The 27459-nt window shown below is 36.9% G+C and overlaps 1 protein-coding gene across 1 annotated transcript in view; it reads right to left on the bottom strand.

The window, feature by feature from the left end:
* NET1 (neuroepithelial cell transforming 1) overlaps window positions 1–27220 on the bottom strand; it is a 44970-nt gene extending 17750 nt beyond the window's left edge. The window contains exons 1-3 of the mRNA XM_037983293.2: window positions 26957–27220; window positions 13169–13235; window positions 10702–10761 (exon numbers count right to left, since the gene is read on the bottom strand). Of these exons, the coding sequence (XP_037839221.2) occupies window positions 10702–10761; window positions 13169–13235; window positions 26957–27084 (255 nt within the window). The 5' untranslated portion in view covers window positions 27085–27220. The remainder of the gene's footprint in view (window positions 1–10701; window positions 10762–13168; window positions 13236–26956) is intronic.
* Window positions 27221–27459: the final 239 nt, after the last annotated feature.

Genomic DNA, 27459 nt, shown 5'->3' with positions numbered 1-27459 from the left:
TCCCCATTAGTAAGAAGGGTCAAAAGTAGTTAGCTTTTAGGTGGGCAGGACAGCAGCCTGTGTTTGCTCATGTCCTGAAGCTGTTCACTTTCTGTTTTCTGTCACGAAGTCAGCAAGGACCTGAATATTCCACAGAACATCATACAGGTCCACTATATTAATAACATTATACCAAAAAGACCTGGTGAATAGGAAGTGGAAAGTATTTTGGATATCCCAGTAAATCAAATGCATGCCACAAAAATTCAGGGGTTGCCATGTTGGAAAAGTTTTAATAGATCCAACGACCTGAGGCTTTCTGGGATCTCCCCTGTGCAGGAAAGGACAGGTGTTGCACCTTGCATCTCCTAGGCACAGTACTAGCAGGACTCTTCATCTTCTGCAGGGAGTATCTGCTATATTTGGGAATGTTGTTGTGATCGTTTTGAGTAGGTCCCAGAGCAACAGAGGTCTCTGTAGCAGGACCTCCAGGCTCTGGTGCAAACTGCCCTGCTGTTCAGGCCATACGACCTGGTATATCACATCAAGGTTGGGGTATTTATGGTAGACAAAGATGCTGTGTGATGCTCTGGCAAGGCCAGGAAGAGAACTGCAATGCAGAGCCTTAGGGCTCCAGAGCAAAGCTATGCCTTCCACGGCAGAAAATGACTCCGGTTTCAAAGAAGCCCCAGGTGTGGGGCGGACCTAGTTAGAGTGAGGCCCTGGCTACGGACATCATTTAACTGTGCTAGCAGAGGTGCCCAAAACAAACAGGGTCAAATCAACTGAGTCAGAAGGCTGGGAAGTACAGCAGCAATCTGTTATACAAAGGAAATGGTCCATTTGTGATTGGCTTAAGGAAGACCAAAGGGCATCAGTAAATAACATGAACAGATGGCCCAGACTGCCATGTAACCTAGTACATTACACTGGTACTTCTCCTTCAACTCCTCATTTAGGGGTGGAGTAGGTCTCTAAAACCATTGAGAGAAAAATCGGGCCCTCATTCACACATGAATTAGCTTCATATGTTGCTATGAGCAGACAATGGACCACTACTGCACTGCATCCCATTCAGGGGTAATCCTAAAGAGAGTGGCAAAGGAGAACACTTCCAGTGTCAGCAGTGCACTTGGTTGTTTACCGTGTGAAGGGAGAAATGGCGTGACATACAGATAGACACAGGCTCCTGGGCAGTGGCAAATGGGGTGGCTCACTGATTGGTCAGGAGCTTGGAAGGAACCAAGAATGAAAAGGTAGAAATGAGTTTTGGAGAAGAGGCATATGGATGGGCCTATGAGAACAGCCACAGAGTGGAAGGACCCTTGTCTCTCATGTTAATGCTTATTGAAGACTCTAAGGTGCCAGTGATTTATGTTGTGGATTCCAGTGCTGGTGCAATAGACCCGTGAGCACAGGAGCCACGATGGCAGGCATGAAGGTTCAGTGTACTCCATCAGCAGGGGCACTCTTTTACCAAGGCTGCTTTAGTCACCGCCACTGGTGAAGGCCTAACCTGCCAGCAGCTGACAAATGACGTTGATCTATAGTTTTCTTTTCTTATAGTGTTGGCTTTGGTTATCAGGATAATACTGATCTGTTAGAATGGCTTAGAAAGTATTCCATTTTCTTTGATTTTCTGAAAGAGTATGAGAAGGATTAATGTTAATTCTTTTCTAAATGTTTGGTAGAATTTACCAGTAAAGCCATCTCATTCAGAGTTTTTCTTTGTTGAGAGGTTTTTGATTACAGAGTCAATCTTTTTACTAGTTATAGGTTTAGTCAGATTTTCTCTCCATCATTCAGTCTTGGTAGATTGTGTGTTTTTAGGAATTTGTCCATTTCATCTAATTATCCACTTTTTTGCATACAATTATTCACAGTACTTTTATTAATATTGTGCTTTTTATTTCCATACAATATGGTAGTAATATCCCCACTCTCATTTTACTAATTGAGTCTTCTCTCTTTTTTTCTTAGTCAGTCTACCTAAAGGTTTGTTTATTTTGTTAATCTTTCCAGAGAACCACATTGCGGTTTTACTCTATTGTTTTTTTGATTCTATATTTATTCCACTGTTTTTAATTAATTTCCTTCCATCTGCCAGCTTTGGGTTAAGACTGCTTTTCTTTTTATTACCTCCTTAAGGAATAAAGTTAGGGTACTGATTTGAGATATTTCTTACTTTTTAATGTAAAGTGTTTATACCTGTAAGTGTCTCTCTCAGCAATGCTTCTGTTGCATTCCGTAAGTTTTAGCATGTTGTGTTTTCATTTCCATTTGAAGGTATTTTCTAATTTCCCTTGTGATTTGTTTTGACTCATTGGTTGTTTATAATGAGTTGTTTAATTTCCACATACTTATAGATTTGTTAATTTCCTGTTGTTACTGCTTTTTAGTTTCACTCTGTGTGTTCAAAAAAATGGTCTGTATGATTTCAATCTTTATAAATGTATTAAGACTTGTTTTGCAGCCTGACATATGGTCTATCCTGGAATGTTCTATATGCACTTGAGAAAAATGTATTAATCTACTGTTGTTGGGTGAAGTGCTCTGTATGTCTGTTAGGTCCATTTGGTCTGAGTGTTGTTTTAAGTCTTCTACTTCCTTATTGATTTTCTGTCAGGTTGTCTATCCCAATAGTTGATAAAAATTAAAATACTAGGGAAAATATAGAGTTGAAAAGGGTACTCAGGTATGAATATTATCATAAACTGATAGAAAAGTATCCATTTGTCAAACATTTTGGAAGGCAAATAGACAATATTAACAAAACTAAAACTTGCAACCCACTTCTAAACATCTACAATAGAGACACAAACATGGTCCCTCCTTGTGCACAAGAAGGTAAACTGCAGCACTGTTTTGAATATGAAAAAAATAAGAAATACACCAAAAATAGCCAGTCTTAAAAGACTGGTTAAATAGATTATGGTACCTTAACACACTATGGAATACAATATAGCAACCAAGAAGAATTAGGGAGCCTGCTTTATATGTACCAATAAAACATAAATTTAAAAAAGCAAGCTATAGCATATATACACGATAATCACATATCTGTAGTCATTACACATACTGTGTGAAAATAGATAAATAAAAACGACCTGGACAAACATCAAATAATAACTGGATACTTCAGAGGTTGAAGGCAGTAAAAGAGGTCTTTAAAAAAACAGTTTCAATTTTTTGCCAGAACAATGTATTCATATACTAAAAAGGAGACATAAGTATTTAAATGCATTGCAGGCTAGGAATGATTAAGCTTAAAGATAAATAGCTCTGTATTGTTCAATGGTTTCTCAGAGCACTAATCGGGAATAATTGTTTTGTATTTAACTTTTATATTTTTGGCCAAGAGCACCATTTTCTTATATCAACACCTGAACCAGCAGTTGGCTTCTTTTTTGGACTTCTGTCACAGCAAAACAATGTTTTGTTATCTTATAAGGCAACCAGTAGAAATCATAGCTAAGTCAAAGTGCAGGTGGAGGGCAACAGTAAGCTAGGTAGTAAGTCACCAGGTTTCACATGCCAGCTAGCTTCACACTATTCAAATCTGTGCCTTGCAACATTATCAAATTACCTGTCATGGTTCTAAAGAGGTTGTTTCTCCAAAGTGGTGTTTGGAATGTTAAGTCAGAAACTGCCAAGACATTATTATAATTATAAGCAATCACAATGCTTTTAAAATTATTTATCATTTATATGTTATTTTATTAGGACTAAAACACTTATTATGTTTAATCTAAAAATGGCAGAGTATACCAATACTCAAAATATAACCCCCAGGCTGCGCGCAGTGGCTCGTGCCTGTAATCTCAGCACTTTGGGAGGCCGAGGCAGGTGGATCACGTGAGGTCAGGAGTTCGATACCAGGCTGATCAACATGGTGAAACCCTGTTTCTACTAAAAACACAAAATTAGCCCGGCTACTTGGGAGGCTGAGGCAGGAGAATCACTCAAACCTGGCAGGCGGAGGTTGCAGTGAGCTGAGATGGAGCCATTGCACTCCAGCCTGGGCAACAAGAGCAAAACTCTGTGTCAAAAAAAAAAAAAATATATATATATATATATGTGTGTGTGTGTGTGTATATATGTGTATGTGTGTATATATGTACACATAGCCTTTTAACTTCTAGGGAAACTGAGATCCTAAATTTGAAGCTTCAGAAAAAGAACATACTTTAAAACCTTTTTTTAGAAGTGTTCTGGTTTGTGTTATGATCATTAACTATCAGAGTTAAAGAACTTAAAAGTCACAAAAATATGCTCAGTATTACTCGTGCCAGTGTTATTTCACATTAACAAAGTCAACAATCACTTTTGACTCTTTCCTATCAAAATAAAAAGGAAAGGTTGTAGTTGCTAACATACATAGCTGAGAAACACATCTGGAAAACTAATACTATGTTCTTTTAAAAATGAATAATTGTATATATAACACAGAAGCAAGTCAGCCCAATAAGACAAGGCTGAAATTTTACCTAGAGAAAAATCTGATAAACAATCACAGCTTCAAGACAAAATAGCTAATGATCCATAACATGAAAACTCAATTGGCATCAGAGTTAAATTCTTCATATAAGATATCCAAAGTCCAAATACATAATACAATGATCATGTTACATGCTTATGTAAGTCCAAGGTCTTATGTCATTCATTTGACCTGTATTATTAATACTTCATTCATTCATTCAATATTTACTGAGTATCTATTTTATATATATATATCTCTCTCAGGCACGGAAGCAAATAAAGTAGAATGGCTCCTAGCAACAGGCATCAAATAATCGTACTAACAGATTCTGTTTAGCTTATTACATAAAAACTGTTGTATTTAGATGTAAGTCCAAGCAAAAATCAGGGGGAGGGAGTAATAACTTTAAGAATGTCTTATTCTAGTTTTTAACTCTGGCTATACAGGAGAATCACCTGGTATCTTTAAAAAATAAAAAGAAAAATCAAATGTTCCTAGGTCCCAATGTCACCTATCCTCATTTCCTCCCCTATTCCTCCATTCATATATGGAATTGGTCTGGAATAGGGTCCCATAGCACACTTCTCCTGCTACACAAGCCGCCCTCAGGTGACTCTGACCTGCAGCCAGGGTTGAGTATCTCTGTTTCAGCCAATCATTATTTTCAAAGTATAAATACAGTTTAATGCTACTGGGATCATCAGGACTTCAAGCCTTTTGTTTGATTCACTATTTGTTACTGAGCAGGGTTTTCTATAGCTCTGAAAAGGTAAAAGTTAACTCTGTAGAAAACTCATGGCAATGCAAATAAATTTTGTAGGTAGAGATGCAGATGAGGATATTAATATTTTATATATAATTTGGTAATCTCAGTCCACCATTTTTTCCTTCAGTGATTAGTGTATGTCAGTGTTTGCTAGTCCTTTGATCAGCTTTTCTATAATATTGGGTAACTCATTAATAAGTTAATTCTTTGACAGGTCTTTACTTTTAAAGGAAAAAAAAAACAAAACAGAGCAACTAGCATAACCAAAAAAAAAAAAAAAAAAAAAAAAAGGAAAACCCACAAATAAAATCCACAACACAGAGAAAGATTACCCTTAAACCTCAAAATATGAGCAGAGTGACAAACCAGACAGTTATGCGGTCCACAAAGTATTCGCATTTGTGCATGATGAGGCAGAGGGACGGCATGGGGCTTTTCTGATGGCCCCGAGAACAGGAGAATCCCTTCAACCTCCCCTGAAGCCTCAATGGCATACTAGTCTCAGAATAGCAGCCTAATCTGGGAAAGGCTCTGAAGGATCCTGTTCTCAGGCTGAGAGCAAGAACAATGCCATGCAAATAGGTGCTGGAGCAGTCTGGCCCATGTAAACTCTCGAAACTGATACTTCTCTGAGAAAAACTCCTAGGAGTAGACTCCAGACCGAGAACAACAGGGCAACAGAAGCAAAGACAAGAAAAGTTCCAGATAAAAGAGAAAGGGAGCAGAAAAGATCCCAGAAAGGATGAAACCATACTTTGAAAAAAATCACCTTGTGAACATAACACAAGAGGGAGCTCTAGAGTTATGAAGCTGAAAAGGCTATTCTGGCCTATTCCTCTCACCATACAGGAAACTTACTGCACTGAAAAATGAGCAACAGAAATATTAAGAATTCCACTTAAAACTATTATAAAGAAACAGAGACTGGAGTAGAATCATGTCTCTACAGTGTGAAGTAAATTAAGAAAATTACAGAAGCTATGAAAAAACGTAAGACTCAGAAATTAGGTGGCTGGAGAAGGAATTGAAATGAGAGGTAATAGAACTAAGAATTAAAAATAAAAAAATTATTTCAGAATGAAAAGTACAATGCTTAATGCATTAGGGAAAAAAGGAGGATGGCTTTAAAAATAAAAAGATAAAAAGTTTTGAGAAAAAGTAATAAATATAGAAAATATTTTAAAAGATGAAGATCCAACATTATAACATAAAGGTTTCAGAGGGGAAACAAAATAGAATAAATACCAAAAAGTATAATTCAAGAAAAAAAAAGTTCCTAAAACAAAAGATGACCTGAAACTACATATTTATTATGACTTTGAACAGACATATTTTATGCCAGAACACAATGGAGTAAATATACTCAATGAAAGAAAAGGTGAGCCAGGAGTTTCATATGCATCCAAATGAACCTTCAAGTATAAAGGTTGCAAACAAACTGAAAAGAACATGCAATGTGCAAGCACTTGGGGAACACCACGAACACTGCCTGAGAATCTACTCAACTCCAGGACAGGGGTCAGCAAACTTCTGCGAAGGGCCAGAGAGTCAATACTTTTGGCTTTACAGGTCCTATGGTTCTTGTCACAACTGCTCAGCCCAGATGCTGCAGTGTTTACGAAGGCAGCTATAAACAAACCATTGACAGACCAGTCACATATGGCTTGTGGTCATGGTTGCTGATCCCTGTACTAGAGAATGAGCTTCAGAAACAAAAACAAACAAACAAAAAACAAAAAACAAACAACAAAAAAACTAGGAAAGATTCAACATGAGGACTGGTGCTGAGAATTAAATATATATTTACCCATAGAACTAAGACTACCTGATGGTTAGCAGGGTCTACAATATAACTTGTAATGGCTAAAAGCTCTGACAAACTATTTTTAAAAATGGGAGGAAAGTGGTGAATGTACATGAAAAGTAAAATAAACTCACTTCCTGCCTTAAATGCATAGTTATAACTACAAGTCAAGCAATAGTACTTCAAATCAGAAGAGAAAGAGGGTAGAGAGAAGTACTAGTTAACTAAAATACTGCTCATAGGGATTAACCCATTTACAGTAGCCCAAAAGGCATTACATAAGGTATCAGTAAAAAGACAACCGTTAGAACAAAAACACAAACCTACCTAAATATCAAAAGATATACCAAAGTAAAGAGCAAACATACAAACAAAACATAATGAAAGACAGTAGGCTACATACAGTTCATCCAATAAAGTGGAATACTATATATATATGTGTGTGTATATATATAGTTGCTTATGTATTTTAAAAGTGGAAGAATAAACCATAAAATTTTAAAAAAAAGATTTCATCTGAAAGAGGGAGTAAGGTAGAAGAGTCAGGAATAGGAACAAGAATCCTCTGTAGAATGACTTCAAAATTCTACATAATTTTGTCACACAATTATAAGATAAATTTAAAAAGCAGTAATTCTTAAACGATAAAAATTTTTAAAAAACCAAATGAGCTGTTGGTGTAATTACACACAGAAGTTAGTGTAATAATTTAAAAACACAGTAATTTGACTGTTCATCCCTACTATGTTACAACTGAAAGGTTTAAAAAAAGCTGAAAAATGCAAGAAAACATAAAACGTTTTCAGTAATCATTAATAGTTATGCAAGCTGTTGTCTTTGAACTGTAGTATAAATCAAACGTGTAATTAAATCAGTGTCTCTGGACTTTTGGTGAAGTTGAAGGAACTCTACATAGTAAGACTGATAAGATTAAGTTAAATCCCTTTATCTTTAAATTTGAAATTTCAATATAAATTCCTATTTTGTTTTTTTAAATTAGATTTATCTCCTAGCCCTGTTCATTAAAAAGGCCTACCAACAATGGCCAATCCAGTAGAAGGGAGTATTACTAATGCCCAGATTTTAGCCTCTACCATTTCCCAAAGCAGCCAGACTCCTTTTAGAAATGGCTGATTCCAGGCATAGAGCATAAAAATAGGATCTGCAATGATTTGTCATCCTAAAAGGCAAGGAGGCTATTAAGCCACTAGATGTGAGATAAAGGTCATGTCAAAAGACACAGGAACCATCCTGAAATAGCAACCAGCAGCCAAAGACTGATATGTGAGGCATCAGTAAGAATAACTGAAATGAGGCTAGGTGCAGTGGCTCATGCCTGTAATCCCAGCACTTTGGGAGGCCAAGGTAGGAGCACTGCTTGAGGCTAGGAATTTGAGGCCATCCTGGCCAACATAGTGAGACCCTGTATTTTCTACAAAACAAACAAACAAAAAAAACTGAATCCATGTAAAACAAGTATTTATATGCATTAGTTCATAATATTAAGAAGAAAAAAAAATCATTACTTTCGGAGAAAGATAATGAATAGAACTCATTATTTTTGAAAACTGATAAAGGAAAAGAATCAAGCACTTGTTCTGCTCTGACTATAAATCAGAACTTCAGAGTAATCAAATGACTAATAAGGGGAATTTTCTCTTTACAGAAGTATTCCAGTTAATAAACAGAGGTCTGATAAAGACATGTCATCACCTTGCAACCTCCAAGAGAAAAATGCATGTAGGCAATGAGCATCCATTTTGAGAGCATCACAGAAAGGCATTATATACTTTTTGAGGTAATTACATGGCCCAAAACAACCACACTGGATCAGGTCTCTAGATCTAATTACCAACTTATCAGAAATACAGGGAAAAGAGGAACACAGTCAATGATATCATGGGGATGCAATCATAAATATTCAGGCTATAAAAAGATATATAGGAAAATCCTGCATGACATGTTTCTTCAACAACAAAAAATTCCAAGGAAATAGTTAGAGGGGAAACCAATGAACTAAAAGAAACTGAAGAGATATAGTTAATCACAATGTATGTGTCTTATTTGGACTACAAACAGACAAAATGAACCCAAAACCAAAAAAACCAAAAAACAGAAAACTAAACAAACAAAACACCCCACAAAAACACACAAACAGGTTCAACAAAATGCATGAATTCTGAACTGAATCTGATATTAAGGAATTATTGTTATTTGTACTGTTTTGTAGAAAGTGTATTTTATTGTTTTTAAAAAGTTCTTATCTAAGACCCAGCATGGTGACTCACACCTGTGAGTTTGAGACCAGTCTGGCCAACATGGCAAAACCCCATCTCTACTAAAAATACAAAAATTATCCAGGCATGGTGGCACATACCTATAGTCTTAGCTACTCAGGAGGCTGAGGCAAGAGAATCGCTTGAACCCAGGAGGCTGAGGTTGCAGGGGGCCTAGACTGCACCACTGTACTCCAGCCTGGGAGACAGAGCGAGTCTCCATCTCAAAAAAAAAAAAAAAAAAAAAAAGTTCTTATCTCAGACAATAAAGATAATAAATAGAATGGAATATTTACAGATGAAAGGACATGACATCTAGGATTTGCATCAAAATAATCCATATATTGATAATTGCTAAAGCTTACTTGAAGACCATGTATTTTACTGTGGCAAACTATAAATACTATTTCTGTATTTGATTTGATTCGAAACATACCTAAAAATAATCAAGGTTGTCACTTCATACTTTTTTCTTTTTTTGAATACAAGATATTTTAAATGCAACTAAAACTGTTTTGCAAAATGCCTAAAACTTAAAACACATAATTCTTCTATGAAGACACTGTATACTAAAAATAAGAAAAAAACTGACTTGCTGGATTTGCTAAAATGTTGATGAGCAGATTATAAAAATTTAACTTTCGGAAAATATCTCGTCCTTAAAAAGAAACAGCAGCTGCTGCTGTTAAACATAATATGAAACATTTTTAAAAATCGCATTTAAAAATGTACAACTCTTTTATAACCTTAGAAAAAGACTCTCCAAAACCAAGATGCTACAATAAAATTTGCCAACTGGCAAAAATGATGTTAGTAATTCCAAAGATACTAGGTTTTTGGACTTAAGTACAATTTCATATAAGAAAACTTCAAGTATTTTAAAGTTTGTGCTGAGTGTTAGTTTATGCTATGTCACATACTTGAAGCCCATGGGCCATATATGACTTACAGACAAGCTATTTTGCTTGCACGTATTTTTTAAGAAAAATGGACTCAACATTTAAAATTCAGGAGATTTCACATAAAAATTCAAGTTTTGACAGTCCTACATGTGACAATGGGCTAGAACCTGGGGCTCTCTTTTCACTACTGGCTCTCTTGTCCCTCCTTCCTTCGCACAGATTACAGCCTGCTCCTTAGGCATTTGTGTTTGTGATCAGTAGTTATAGCCTAATATTTTGAGAGTAGTTTCTCCCTCATTCTTAACAAAGAAGTAGAATAGCCAAAAAGACGGTGTCTGTGAGCTAATATTATTCACTTTTGCACTTACAAAATGAAAAAAAAACCCCAAAAAACAAAAAAACCCAAACCAGCATTCATTATTCTTGTAGCACAGAAATAAAATGCTATCTGCGTATTTTTAAATGCTTTTCTTTAACAGGGCAGCAAGGCTTACCTTCAGATCAAGGCTGCTAAGGCTTACAACATCATCATCTTTCTCTCTGCGTTTTCTTTTCTAAAAGAAAAAAAGATATTTCATTCTCATATAAAAAGAATGCATATTACATCACAAAACAAAGACTCTAGAAAACTAGAAAAATCAATTTTAAAAAGTTAAGCCTTTGGCTATAGTCAAAAGAAAATTACTTTGTGGCTCACATCTGCAATTTCAGCACTTTAGGAGGCTGAGGCGGGGGGATAGTCTGAGGTCAGGAGTTCAAGACCAGCCTGGCCAATGTGGTAAAACCCTGACTGTACTAAAAATACAAAAAAAAAAAAAAAAAAAAAAAAAAAATTAGCCGCACATGGTGACAGATGCCTATAGTCCGAGCTACTTGAGAGGCTGAGGCAGGAGAATCGTTTGAACCTGGAAGGCAGAGGTTGCAGTACATGAGACTGCGCCACTGCCCTAGGAAGAAAATTATTTTGAGGAGGGACGTTCATGAATTGCCTTTGGAATAGATACTGTCTAAACAGTCTTCCCTGACAGAGTCATCACTGCTGTGAAGTGGCTACCCTATTAAAACACTACTTAAGTTTTTCAGAACAGAATCTTAGTAAATCAAGGGCTGTCGGTACTTGTTAGAAAAAAAGTAAAAATTTTTAAAATATAAAAATTTTTTTTTTTTTTTTTTTTTTTTTTTTTTTTTTTTTTAAAGGAACACATTATTTATCGTGGGGGCAAGGTCTTCACTAGAAAAAGAAAATCCTTTTCTCATGGCCCAAAGTAATTAAGATTTGTTACCTGAGGCAGGATTGATTAACTGGAAGGTGAACAGCCATGTCCCTGCAGTACTTTCCACTTATCATTTATCACTTTCATTCAGCCCTGCTGGTGCCAGCAGTGGCCAAACTGTGTACATATCTACCATTTCTGGTACTTAATCCATACTGAATAAGCACCCATGAGTAACACTTTATTCTCCCATATCTCAAAATAACTTTTCAGGTTATCTACACTGCTTAGCTCTTGGGAACTCTTAAGTGACTAGTTAGGGTTCCCTTCAACTGCCTGGCCCCACAGTAAGGAGAAACTGCTGGGAATTGAATCAAAATTGAGCAAGATAGGGCCAATAGAGAAGAAGAAAAAAAAAAAAAAAAGGAAAGGCAAAGTCCAGATAGACGTGGAGAAAGTAATAGAGCCAGGCGGTCTCAGAAAGCACACTACCATAAAAACAACACGAAGGAGGGCTGTGAAGTCAGAAAAGCTATCTGAACCAAGATTCTGTGTACAAGTTGAAAACGAAATTCACACTAAAATGGAACAGTAAATTCTCAAAGTCAAATTCTACACAATATCACTCTATGAAAAAGAAAACAAGGAACAGAATCTATCCCCTAGGAAATGACTGCACACCAGGAAGAAATGCTCAAAGCAGCAGAGCAAAATTATAACACACTGTTTTGAATTGAGCTAAAAGACGTTAGGAAAATGATCTAAGACATGAAAGAATAATATATATCAGACTTGAGGTGATGGAACTCAAGAAATATTTTATTGATCCCTAGGTCATACCCAGAAGATACAGAAATTATGAATAATATGATCCCAGGTTTGAAAAGCCAACTAACCAAAAATCCTGCTTGTGTATTTATCTGTGAACCTGTTTGTGTATATTAATGATATGAGCAAAATACAGAAGGATACATATGGTACTGCTGACATGGTTAGAGCAGAGCCTGGGAATGGACTAATATGGAGAAGAAGGAGAAGAGAGGGGGAGGAAACTGCCTAGCAAAATAAGACTGTACTGAGGGGAAGAAAGCACATATATGATCATACTTACGCATTTATATGAAATTGTATTTTGAATCATTTTTGCTATTTTTCCCAAATAAGCATAAGAATCATGATCTAGTTGTACATACTTTATTTATATATGTATTATGAGCTAACAAGTTTTAAGTACAAAAAGAACCAATTTTCTGTTGTCACTTCACACAAAATTAAATGCCTCTGTAAAGTCCTGCTATAAAAATGAGTCCCTCTATGCTGAGATGATTAATAGCAGAAAACCATTCATTATATGTATTAAATATATATACATAATGTGCAATCAAGCATTTTTATATTTTTCAACCAAGAAAAAAAGGCAATAGAGGATGTATACAAATAATTTCATGTTTCATAATATATCATCAGATTTAACATTGAAAGGAATAAGAGAAAGGACGGCATAGAGTTAAAGATTAATACACGTGAGTACTTTGCAAAATATGTTTTATATTTACTTGAAACAAAAAGTTATTACAGCTTGTTAGTAGAAAAGGACTAAATTAGGCTGCCAAAGATGGTTATAGGAATTCTGTTCCTCCAGACACTCAGAGAAGTACAGACCACTGAGCTGTGTAACAGACTGAAAGACAACTGGGGAATTAGTTCTATCTAATGTCCTGAAATAAAAACCCAGGTATCTACTCACCAAAGTGAAGTCCCAGTTGGGGCCAGGTGTTAAGAATGTGAAGGAGCTGCCTCTCCGAAGGGAGTATCTATTAACAGAAAATTCAAACAATAAATAAAGGAGTGACTTTAGCATAATAGAGCATCAAACAGATAAAAAGCTATACTTTCCATACTTTCAAAACTGTTTAAAGTAGCCTGATTTGTCATTCAATCTTAGTAATATGAGAGATGGTATATATATATAAAAAAAAACAAACAGGGTATAAGTTTTGTCATTCTCGTAATCTTTACAGTGAAAGGGCCTACATAAAATTAGTGAACAGATTATTTTAAAAAACAATTCACCGAACCCAGCAGAGTTTACCTTAGGAACATACACAGAGTTAAAACACATGAAATATATTAATAGGTTAAATAAAAAACAGCAAATAAACTTCCTAAGTGCAAAAAATTAAGAAACACATTCATGTATGGTATTTTAAAAAACAAAAATTAAAGGATACTCTTAACAAAACCTAACTTCACATTATCTGCATTTCATGTAAATCCCTAACTTTTTAAAACTGCAATTTAACAAACAAAATACAAAGCTATGAATAACTACATTTGAGACAAAGATCTCAACATTAAAATGTGATTAGAATTTTGCTCTTTACTATTAAGTGAAAGATTTTTCTGTGATTTTTTTCCATTCAATGTAAAGACATAAAGCAAGAAAGTCCTATGACAAAACCTGTCTTTACCTTTCTAAAATATGCCACTATATGTTTATAAAGTATAAACCTGTGTTTATAAAATATGTAGAAATCACAAAAACATAGCACAAGAGATAAAGGCAGTTTATAAAGTAGATTTATTATTAATCACTTCAGATGTAAACAAATGTAGAACGAACCACAGATTTTTTTTCCCCTTGTGGAAATAAATGATGATCAACCAAAAGAGAAAAGCAAAGGCTATTTATTCAGTGCTTGCTACAACAAGGGAGTCATCTATTGTCATTTGCATCTTGACAGAGACTAAAAGACAGGTAGACGAGTGTGAAGTTTCATAATGGAAAATCAGGTATGTTCTGATTGGAGGCTGTTGGCCTGGGGAGCTGTAGGCAGGCTAACTAGAAGTGGGGGCAGCCTATTGTGATTGGTTAGAGCATATAACTGGCTTTCACAGGTTGGTTATGAATTGGAAGCGGGACAAAAATTAGGAAGCTGGCAGTTATTAATGAAGTCCTGGACATTTTAGGTCAATTACTATAGTAGTTATTATTTGGCTTCTTGGATTGTCAAGTCATTGTTTATACATGTGATCCTTAAGCCTCATAGTCTTTGTTCATCGAAAGTTATAGAAACACCACTGCTCAGTGTCTTTCCTGCAAAAATATACAAGCTTAAATCAAATACAAGGGCTTCTGGAATTTTCTAAGCTAAATATAAAGGAGAAATTTTGTTGTTGTTGTCGTTGTTTGACAAGGAACACAAAGGAAACTGGCTGTAAGGTAAAGAGGTCTGCAAAGCTTCACAGATGAATACTTAATACAAAGTATTACTGAATCTGAAAGAAAAATAGCAATTAACAAAGCATTAAGGTGGAGTGAAATGAGTTACATTCTGGAAACTGCAAGTAGTTCCTCACATTTGAGTAAAGAAATAAGGAAGGGCTAAAGTATCATGAAAGGCCTCACTTACTGCACTCAGAGAGAATGGACTTGATCTTGAGTATGTGTGGCAGCCATTGAATCTTAAGTAACATGAACAATGGATTGTAAGAAGGCAAGACTGCTCAGTTAGGAGGCAGCTCCAATATTGCTAACAAAAGATGATTGGGGCTCTGGCAGCAGTAACAAGATTACAGAGGAGAAGCTGATTTGAGAGAGAGTTCAATGTCAAAATAGCCAGGACAGACTTTTCCCTTTTCCTCCCTAAATCTGTTCAGTTACTACTAAGGTTCTTGACCTGGGGAAAATATGATGCCACTAACAGAAATTAGATGCAAAGATCTTAAGATATTTAAAACAAACATTTCCTAAATAATTATTTGGAGAAAATCAAAACACAGTAAGACTACTTATGGAGCTCAAACTTTTTTTGAGGGCCTCTTTACTGGTGCAAAACGACCTAAGAAGTTGATTATTCCCTCTTTTCTTGCTACTGCAGAAAAGTCAGGCAACAACAAATAAAATGGTGTTTTTTTCTTGAGAAAAACCCTGGAACAAGGTATTTAAACAAAAAAAGTCATCTAAAATAAACTATAATTCATATCAAGAAATATATAGGATGATTACTATAAACAAATGGTAAAAGATTATGGGAAAGACAGGACCTCTCTATCATGAGTCCACAGATCACACTTAAAAAGACTATTCTAGGAATTAATACTCTTAGTGTATTAAATGCAAATGCTACTGTATGCTACATGGTTAGCAGGAGCCATCAGTGGGCACTGGCTTAAGAAAAAGCAATTATGATTTCTCAGGTTGTTTTAAATCCAGTACAAATCTACATTACAAAGTGGCATTAACCGTGGCACTTAAAATATTCAGTAAATACTTCCTTTCCGGTATAAGCATTAGGGAGTATTACAAAACCAAAGTTACTAATTTCTTTATTCCCTAGAAATGACCACACTAACCTCAGAATACATTTGCCATCTGAAAGCTGGAAAGAAAAATGGCTCTTAAGAATTTTTTAAAGGTTAACTGGAAAAATATTTCCAATCATATGATAAAATTCCTTCCAGCAGTATCTGTAACCAGCTTTACAGTAATGCTATTTTTTCCCACTTCAATAACAACTTCCTATTTATTCTGAATACCCATGGAAAAAAGGAACCCAGAAAACAAACTGTGCCCAGAAAGTATGTGAGACAGTGCCAACTTTCACAAATCTTGGAAAGATATATACTCATTTTTCACAAGGGTCAGACTCAAAATGTAATAGCTATTTTAAATCCTTGTGGGGAAAAAAATGATTTCATAAAACATTAAGATTGCAAGTTGTTTTTCCAGAAGAAACATAGAACCTCCTCCTAAAAAGCAGGGTTTAAAGGATGAAATGTAGAGCAAAAAATGGCAGTGCACCTTTTCAAGAATTTTTGTCCATATATCCAATGTATTTTTCCATATATCCAAATAATTAAAATATTTAAGGAATAAAATAAACTAATACATTAAGGAATTAGCTTAGTGTATTAAATTAAGTTCCTGATTTGACTCCTATAGATTTTCCTTGGCCTTTAATGTATTTCCTTTCATATCATTTGGTATGTTTTGGAACAATGTACATTATTTTTACACTAAATTAGGTTTAGTCTAAAGGAATCATAATTAAAATGATAAAGCTGCTGTTCACAAGAAAAGTATCTTGTTAATTCATTCTTAAGCCAAATTATGTTTTCAGAGATTCTGATTTGTGTCACCACCTCCTCCATCATGACAGATAAGACCTGACCTGAAATTATAAATATTTTCAAAAAATGTATTGAACATTACTATTACCAACAGAAAAAAAGCATTCTTAGATGCATAATTTACCCTCAAGATGCATTCATCATAAAAAATGGATGTAGAATGAAAACAAGTTTCAGAAAAAGATTTTAAAAAGGACAATAGTTAACATTTATTGGGTGCCTACTATATGACAAGCACTGTACATATACTCATCCTAAAAATAACATTTTTTCCAATTAAATAAAAAAATCTGTAAATGTTAAACTTATAAGAAGAATTATACCATGCGTGTAAAAAGAATGGTATAATTTATCCTCTGCAGTTAACATTTTTAGAATGGTATGATTTATCCTCTGCAGTTAACATTTTTTACATTTGGGGTGTGCTAAGCAACCGAGGTTCTCAATTTCTTTGCAAATAACGCAAAAACAAACTAAATTATTATAGAAACAATTCATTTATTTGGGTCAAATATCTGATGTAGTTGTAGTAGACATCCACTACTGTTTTGATTGTTCAGCATCTTTGCTATTAAGGAGTTGTCTCTTCCACTTCTGACAATCATGTAGACTATGTCTCCCATCATACTAGGGTTTTCTCATCTGCATGAGAGTCTCAACTAATATATACATCTTGGAATATCTTGTCTAGAACACAGTTGAGCATCTAGAAACCAGCAAACACTGGCCCCAAAGCACCCCAGACATCCTAATGTCCTGCATTAATTCTCAGGCCTTGCCCAGGGCAGCAAATTCAGGGAAGAGGGAACAGGGGATAATGACAACAGCAAGTACAGTAAGGAAAGAGAAATTCTGAAGGCTTCCATCATTAAAAATCCAGTACTCTTTGGAAACAGTGTGGCAATTCCTTAAGATGTTAGTGATAAGTTTACTGTCAGACCTGATAATTCCACCCCCAAGAATTTACCCAAGAGGAGTGAAAATGTATGTCTACATAAAGACTTTTTTTTTTTTTGAGATGGAGTTTTGCTCTGTCACCCAGGCTGGAGTCCAGTGGTATGATCTCGGCTCACTGCAACCTCTGCCTCGCGGGTTCAAGTGATTCTCCTGCCTCAATCTCCCAAGTAGCTGGGATTATAGGTGCATGCCACCACACCCAGCTAAATTTTATATTTTTAGTAGAGACAGGCCATGTTGACCAGGCTGGTCTCGAACTCTTAACCTCAGGTGATCCACCCGCCTTGGCCTCCCAAAGTGCTGGGATTACAGGGGTGAGCCACTGCGCCCAGCCTACACAAAGACTTACATGCAACTGTTCATAGCAGCATTATCCATAAAAGCACCAAACTGGAAACAAATCAAATGTACAACAGCTGGTAAATGGAGTTGACAAAATGTAGTATATTCATGTAATGGAATGTGGTTTGGTAATAAAATGAAATACTGATGTAAGTGAAAGAAGGCAGATGCAGAAAGACTACACATTGTATGATTCTACTTGTATGTCCTGAAAATAGAAATTTATAAAGCTAGAAAGCAGATCAGTGGCTGCCTAGGGCTGGGGTGGGAGCAGGGATATTTAGGGTGATGAAATGTTCCAACAGTGGATTGTGGTGATGACTGCACAACTCTTTAAATTTACTGATAATCACTGAATTGTATACCTACAAAGGGAGAATGTTATGATATACAAATCATACCTCAATAAACTAAAAACGTAGTCAACTTATATGGGAGCACATGGCCTTACAAGCTTCTGTGAGTATGCTTTTCATTTTTGGCTACTACTACTACTACTACTAATAAAGATGCTGGGTTGTCAAGAATTGGTTTAAGACTATACCTTTAACTCTGGATATCCAGTGTACAAATCCATCAATCAATTTTACTGGAAAAACAAAATTCAAAGAGTAAGCCTTATCTCTATTGGTAGATCATAGGTCATACTATTATTTTTCTACCAATGGACAGCATTATTTCAAATCTGCAAAAAAGGAAAATATAAAATCCTTAAAAGGATCAGTATGTATTTATATTTCTGCCATATGGGTGATATGTAAAGTTCTACGGCTTTCCCTAAGGCCCTGAAAGACAGAAATAAAATTATTTAAACGTTATTTGTGTCCAATTTTCAGGACCTTAGACATAGGTACTATGAAGTCAGATTTAGAGACTAAGTAACTTGCTCAAGGTCCTCAAGAGCCAGAATTTGAACCCAGGAAGTGTGACTGCTTTTAAAGCCTAAACTCTTTAAACATTACTCTTTGTCTACGGGTTCTAGTCTAAAAGAATGTTAAAAGAATATACATTCTCAAAGGAGAAAACAGAAAATAATTAGGTAAATCAAAGCTGAGGCCAGAACAGACTTGGTATCAAAAAAACTAGGCCAGAAAAGCAGGCCTCATTCTGAGCTCTCAACCATGTAGTATAACCTAGCGTTCTTTAGAAAGACCCTTGGCAGCTGGGCACAGTGACTCATACCTGTAATTCCAGCACTTTGGGAGGTAAAAGTGGGCGGTCACAAAGTCAGGAGATCAAAACCATCCCGCCAACATAGTGAAACCCCATCTCTACTAAAAATACAAAAATTAGCTGGGCATGGTGGTGTGTTCCTGTAATCCCAGCTACTCGGGAGGCTGAGGCGGGAGAATCACTTGAACTAGGGAGTTGGAGGTTGCAGTGAGCCAAGATCGTGCCACTGCACTCCAGTCTGGTGACAGAGCAAGACTCTGTCTCAAAAACAAACAAACAAAAAGACCTTTGCCTACTGCCCAGAACTGGGAGGTAGGGAGAAGGAAGTTAAGAGGCCTGTCATATCATAGGCAGTATCTACACAGAAAACACAATTGCTGCCCCAGAGAAACTTGCACAGGTATATAGAGGAGATGTACCAACAAACAACCTAAAATCCCAAATACATCTTATACAACATACCAAATAAATTCCACCTGAATTATAAAAATTTTAGATTATTATAATATCTCACTGTACAGAATACCATAATGTATTTAACTTCCTCCTCCTGTTTTTTCTAATCTTTCTACTACACAAATGTGCTAGGATATACTTTCTTGTACATACATCCATGTATGCTTGCCCATTACGTTAAGATAAATTTCTGTCGGTAGAACTGCTTGGTTTAAATATTTGCATTAAAATTTTGTTTTATTTGCCATATTTCCCTTCAAATACACATAATGGGAATACCAGAAAGAGAGGAAAGAGAAAAAAGCCAAAAAAAAAAAAAAAAAAAAAAAAACCAACTTCAAAGAAACAATGGCTGAAGCTTCTCCAAACTTATTGAAAAACAACCACCTACACATTTGGAAAAGCTCAATAAACTTCAAGTAAGATAAACACAAATATATCCACAGACAGACACATCATAGTAAAAATGGTAAAAGTTAAAGATAAGAAAATCTTAAAAAGAGCAAGAGAAAAAAAAGACTTGTTATTTACAAGGAACCCCAATAAGATTCTGACTTCTTAACAGAAACAATGGAAGACAGAAGCAGTGTGATAACATATTCAAAGTGCTCAAAGAAAAAGAAAATTTCATCAAAGAATCCTATACTATCAAAATTCTCTTTCAAGAATGAAGGAGAAACAAAGACATTCTCATAAAAACAAACAAACAAACAGAGAATTTGTTGTTTGCAGACTTGCCTTACAAGAAATACCATAAGAAGAATTTCAGGCTGAAAGCAAGTGACCCCAGACAGTAATCTGAGTTCACACACAAAACCCAAAAAGCCCTAGTAAAAGCAGTTTCAATGAAACAAATCAGTAAAGAAATTAAAATGCTACAAATTAGAAAATTCTCACTTAATGCAAAAGAAAGCAATAAAGGAGAAATAGAGAAACAAAAGACATATATAACACAACAAAATGGCAGACATAAATCCAGCTATATCAATAAAAAACATTAAATGTGATTGGAGTAAACAACCCAATCAAAAGAAAGAGACAGCCAGACAGGATCAAAACCAACCAACCAACCAGGATCCAACTATGTGCTGTCCACAGGAGACAAACTTTAGTTTCATAGATATAAATAGCTTGAAAATAAAGGGATTAATAATATGTCATGCAAATAGCAAGCCACAAGAAAGCTAGAGAAGCTATATTAACATCAAACAAAACAGCCTTTAAGAGAAAAAAATGTTACCAAAGAGGGATATTTTACAATAAAAGGATTGATCCATCAGGAAGATATAATAATTACAAACATACATGCCTATAAAAACAGCACAATCTCAATAAATGTAAAAGGATAGAAATAATACATAACACAAAGTGTATTCTCCAGCTACAATGTAATGAAATTAGAAAAAATTTGTGAAAGTCACAATTATGTGGAAATTAAACAACACATTCCTAAATAATTAATGGCTCAAAGAAGTCAAAGAGAAATCAGAATGTAATTTGAGATTGATGATAGTGAAGACACACTATATCAAAATTTATGAGATGCAGCTAAAGCAATGCTGAGAGGGAAATTCATAGCTGTATCCCTATATTAAGAAAAAGATCTCAAATCAGTAACTTAATCTATAATCATGACACTGGAAACAAAAAGGGCCAACTAAACCTAAAGCAAGCAGACTAATCTGAGGAGATTACTCAGATTACTGAGCAGGAAGAAGGAAACAATAAGGATTAAAGTGAAAATAAAATAAAGAACAGAAGAACAGAGAAAAGTAATGAAGCCAAAATCACATTCTTTGGAAAGATCAAGATTGACAAGCCTTTAGCTAGACTGACCATTATAAAAAGAAAGAAGACAAATGATAAGAATCTGAAATAAAAGAGGGGACATTACTATTGACATTACACAAAAAGGATTATAAAGAAATACTATGAACAAGGGTACACCACCAAATTAGATAACTTTGATGAAACAAATTCCTAAAGAGATACAACCTACTGAAACTGACTTAATAAGAAACAAACTATCAGAAGACACCTATAACAAGAGATAAGATTGAATTAATAATACTAATAAACTATCCACAGAGAAAAGTCTAGGCCCAGGTGGCTTTACATTGAATTCTACCAAACAATGAAAGAGTTAATACCAATTCTTCACAAACTTTCAAAAAAAACAAAACAGTAGGTAACACTTCTCAATGGATTTTATGAGGCCTGTATTATCCCAATACCAAAACCAGACAAGCATAGTACAAGATAATAAAACTACAGATCACTCATGAATATATACACAAAAATATTCAACAAAATATTAACAAAATGGATCCAACAATATATAAAAAAAGCTATACACAATGACCAAGCAGGACTTATACCAGGAAGGCAAAGTTGATTTAACATCCCAAAAAATCAATTAATGAAACACATCAATAATAACAACAACCACATGATCATTTCAATAGACAAAAGAAAAAAACCCTAAAACCTTTCATGAAAAAATCACTCAAAAACTAGAAATAGAATGGAACTTCCTCAACCTGATAAAGGACATCTACAAAGCTTACAAGTAACATCATACTTAATGGTGAAAGACTGTATGTTTTCCCCTTAAGATCAGAAATAAGATAAGAATTTCCAGTCTCTCCACTTCTGTTCAACATTGTATAGGAGGCCCTACCCAGGGCAATTAGGAAAGAGAAAAAAATAAAGGGCATCCACAGATTGGAAAAAGAAGTAAAACTATTTTTATTTGCTGATGACATAACCCTGTACATAGTAAATCCTAAAGAAACCACTAAAAAACTATTAGAACTAATGAGTTCAGCGAGGTAGCAGGATCCAAGATCAATATACAAAAATCAATTGTATGTGTTCCTATACAACTGAAATTATTAAACGAAAAATAAAGTGATACAAGGCAGGGCAGGGAAGTGCTGAGTAGAGGACAGCATGGTTCCTCGCTAGGTCTCCATCCCCCAGCCTGGGCCCACGGACCTCATTGAGGATAGGCATTTCTGTTCTCCTACCCAAATGTTGCATTTCCCAAGACCACTCTGGCCCGCCACGTCCCCATCCCATGCCTATAAAAACCCCCAAGACCCTAGCAGGCAGACACACAGGCGGCTGGATGTCAAGAGGAACACACCGACATGGGAGTACACTGGCACGCTGGCAGGCCATCGATTGGTAGAACGATGCAGAGCTTGGCCAGGGAGGTTGGAGGAGAATCGGGCAACTCGATTCCAGGGGAAAACCATTTCCCTTCTGGCTCCCCAATCTGCTAAGAGCTGCTTCTACTCAGTAAAATCTTGCAATCATTCTCCAAGCCAACGTGTGATCTGACTGTTCCAGTTCATCAAGGCAAGAACCCTGGGATACAGAACGCCCCCTGTCCTTACAATAAGGCAGGGGTCTAATTAAGCTGACGAACACAAGCCACCTACGGATGGCTAAACTAAAAGAGTACCCTGTAACACATGCCCACTGAGGCTTCAGCTGTAAACATTCACCCGCAGACATAGCCGTGGGGTTGGAGCCCCACAGCCTGCCTGTCTGTATGTTCCCCTAGAGGTTTGAACAGCAGGGCACTGAAGAAGCCAGCATACCCCCAGTGCATGCCCTGTCGGGGGCAAGGGAACTTTTCTCATTTCAAAAGAAATGAATCCCATTTACAACTGCATCAAAAAAAACAAAATACTTAGGAATAAATTTAGCAAAACATGCAGAACTATACTCTGAAAACTACAAAACGCTGTTGAAAATAATTAAAGATCTAAATAATTGGAAAAACACCACTTGTCCATGGATCAGACTACTTAACTCTGTGTAGAGGGCAATACTCCTGAAAATGATCTACAAGATTTAATGCAATTCCTATCAGAATCCCAGGGGACTCCTTTGTAAAAATCGATAAGCTGATTCTAAAATTCACACAGAATTGCAGGAGACCCAGGATAGCCACAGCAATCTTGGGAAAAAAAAGAACAAGGTAGGAGGACTCACATTTCCCAATTTCAAAACTTACTATACAAAGCAACGGTAATCAGTACACTATGTAAATGGCATAGGGCTATTACATATAGATCAAGGGAATAAAAGTCAAAGTCTAAAAATAAACCCTCATGTTTATGGTCAACTGATTTTTGACAAGGGTGCTAAGACTACTCAATGGGAGAAGGAACAGTCTTAAAAAAATGGTGCTGGGGTACCTGGATAAAGAATTAGGTTGGACCCTCATCTCACATTATATACAAAAACTAACTCAAAATGGATTAAAGACCTAAATGTGAAAGCTAAAACGATACAATTCTCAGAAGCAAGCACTGGGGAAAGGATTCATAACAATGGATTTAGCAGTGATTTCTTGGATATGACATCAAAACACAGGCAACAAAAGCAAAAATAGACAAGTAAGACTAAAAACTAAAACATTTTTGTGCTTCGAAGAACATCATGAAAGTGAAAAGACAACCCACAGAATAAGAGAAAATATTTGCAAATAATCTATCTGATAAGGGACTTGTATCCAGAATAAGGAACTCTTAACTCAATAAAAAAGAAATTTACAAATGAGCAGGGCCAGATGCAGTGGCTCACGCCTGTAATCCCAGCACTTTGGGAGGCTGAGGCAGGCAAATCACAAGGTCAGGAGTTCAAGACGAGCCTGGACAACATGGTGAAACCCCGTCTTACTAAAAATACAAAAAATTAGCCACGCGTGGTGACACAGGCCTGTAGTCCCAGCTACTCGGGAGGCTGAGGCAAGAGAATTGCTTGAACCTGGGAGGCAGAGGTTGCAGCGAACCGAGATCGCACCACTGCACTCCAGCCCCGGTGAGAAGAGTGAGATTCCGTCTCAAAAAAACAAAAACAAAAACAAAAACAAAGGATGGCCCACCAAAAATGGCCACACACATTACATGAATCCATTCATATGCAACGTCCAGAACACAGAAATTCCTACAGACCGACAGATTAGGTTTTGGGGCAGAAGGGGTAGGAGGGGAACAATAGCTAAAGGTTATAAATGCTCTTTTTGAGGCAATGAAAATGTTCTAAGTAGTACGATTTAAGTGGGTAAATTGTACTGTACGTATTTGTCTTACAAATTAGTTTATAGTGAGGTTTGCCTGCAGAACATTTTTTAATAGTCACACAATCATATACATAAATTTTCCTTATGATTTCTGAATCTGATACAGCGCTTAGTTGTTTCTTGCCTCACAATTAATACTATCTTGTAATATTTTACATATTCTTGTAGATGATCTTACATCTTTTCTGGAAAAGGAATGTTAGTTATTTAATTCTCCATTTTCCCCCCATGGTTCTTCTATGTCTCACTCTCCTCATGCTGCCTGTGTTACTACGCTTTTCTCAGAATCTATCATTTCCTACCTCACATAAAAAATAGAGGCCTGGTGGGAAAGTCCTCAAATTCCTGCTTACGACACACCCCATTCTTCAAAATTATGTACCATCCATAGCTTCTTGTTAGGCTAAATCCTCCACCTTGAATTTGGATTCTATCCTTTTCTGCCTTCTTGGATCCTTGTTCAACCATTTTTCTCCTCTACTGTCTGTTCAACCTCTCCCTCTATTTGTTAACTGACCTCAGCACATCAAGTTTATTCTTTTTTAAGAGTCTATCCCACCAACTTGTGTTATTTCCCTCTATTCTTCTTTCTTGTCTTCCTGTTGCAGTGAGACTTCTCTTCACCAATCCCATTGCCAGCTATCAGATTCGAACAATCATCATTTTTCATTTAGACTACTGCACACTGATTTCCTACCAATCCATCATCTCAACTTGGAAATTTTAATTTGGTATACACGGCTGAGTCCACAAATCTTCTGAAATGTTTATGTATATGAGCATGTTTTTGGGGAATAGTTTTCATAAAATATGAAGAGTGAGATGAGTCCAAAATGTTGCCTATTTCCTCATGGAAGACAAACTGATCTTTTAAAATGCAAATATGTCATGCCATTGGCTCATGTAAAGTCTTTCAGTATTTCCCCACTACCATGAAGATAAAACCCAAACTCTGTCAAGGCATACAAGGTCTCTTCGTGATGTGGCTCTTCTTTAGCATAAATCTCTCATGACTACCTCCTCCTTCTCCCTATACTGGTCTCCTCTCCTCTATACAATAGTATTGTTAATATAGTAATAAAATATAATATACACCCAGAACTCATCAGACCCATTTGCTTCAGGGTCTTTCTACATGCCTCTCTCCCTGAAATCACCCATCTACATCTGCTCTCTGAACTGGTCCTCAAAGACTCAGGATTACAATAGGAAATCATTTCCTGTTCTCTCCAGTCAGGATTAAGTGTTCCTTTTAATCTACGGCATTCTATATTCTACAATACATAGAATTCTAATTCTATATTCTATAATAACTTTTATCACACATTATAATTGTTAACCTACTATCTTTCTTCCCTATTAGATTATAAACCTTAAATAGTAAGAACAGTATTTTTCCATTTCCATATTCCTAGTGTTGGCGTTCACATTATTTCCTGAACAAATCGCACATTCTCTTCTCAACCTGTTACAAAACACTCTAAGTTCGATATTGTAACCATTCTTGGAAACCATCTAAGATCAATACTCTCTTCTCATTACCAAATTTAATTTTCATTCCTCATCTAGCTTAATCCTCATATTTTACTTAATCCTCATTTTTATTTGACCTATCAATAACATCTGACACAGCTCGTCAAGTCCTCTTTCTTGAAATCCTTTCTTCATTTGGCCTCCTGGATACTGTTCTCACTTGGTTCCCTTCCTCCTAATTCACCAGCTATCCCCTGAGCTTCGCTCTGTGAAATTTCACTGAGCCAAACACGAGTCATACACTCTCATTTCAATGTATACTTCCACAAAAAGTAAAAAGAAAAAACACGAAAATGGTTGTGATGGAAATAGGCATCTCACAACTTATCCCCTAGTCTTTTCATTTTCAGGACATGGAAGCCCATTCTCGTGGTGCTCACCATGTCAGTTTCGGTCTGAGTAAAGTCATTTGGGAACTCCAGTCTACAGCCAGTTGGGTGTGGAGAACAAAACCATTGTGGCTTTTCCTAAGTCCCCCCTGAGAAACAGTCAGGAGGAGACCAGACTCAACAAGCCCGCCCCTTTGCCACAGGCAGGGAAAATCGAAGTTTGGAGTCTCAGGACCGACCTCAGTCCAAGGCCAGACACACTGTCACTCCGGCCTGTGTCACCCTCACCTCCAGCGGCCCCGGTCCTCCCCCGAGCCCCCACAGTCACCTCCCCCACCCCCCACTTACCTCCCAGCGGCCCTCGCCTCCCCCTGGCCCTCACCAACCCCCCCAACCCCCCATCTCCCGCTCTCGCTGCCCCCTACACCCAACTCACGGCCAGCCCTCCCCTCCCCCCGGCCCCTGGCTCCCCAACACTCACCTCCCGTTCGGCCCTCCCCTCCCCCACACTCACCTCCCGTCCAGCTCCGGCCCAGAGGTGTCTGCCGAAGGCCCCGCCACTCCCTCCGTGCTGAGCCCAGAGGCCCGGCGGCTTCGCCTCCGCGGCCGAGGCTGTTTCTGAGCCGCCAGCTCGGGCTCCATGGCACGGAGGAGGGGGTGGGGCGGTGGCCGGGTGCCCAGAAGACCGGCAGGGACGGGCACGATGCCCGCCAGCCTCTGCCAGGCAGAAAGCGCCTGTCAGCGGACTGCAGCCGCCACCGCCGTCATCCGGGGATTTGAAAATGGCGGCTGCGCAGCGATCAGCCAATCAGTGAGCGCACAGTGGTTCCTAGGAGACGTGGAGTCCCGCCCCTTCGCCGCTCCGGGATCCACTTGCCTAGGAAAGAGCCTAGGAAAACTTGCCCTTAACTGCTGAGCGCATCCCTGAGTCTCCAAGGCCCGATACCTCCTTCATTGTTCATTAGGACTTTCACTGCAGGCCAAGGCAAATGGACTGGAAGCATTTTAAGTCACCAG

This window comes from Chlorocebus sabaeus, chromosome 9 (genome assembly GCF_047675955.1).
Source record: "Chlorocebus sabaeus isolate Y175 chromosome 9, mChlSab1.0.hap1, whole genome shotgun sequence".
Lineage (NCBI taxonomy): Eukaryota > Metazoa > Chordata > Mammalia > Primates > Cercopithecidae > Chlorocebus > Chlorocebus sabaeus.
The sequence above is the reverse complement of the archived record's forward strand: the minus strand, read 5'-3'. Positions and strand labels throughout refer to the sequence as shown.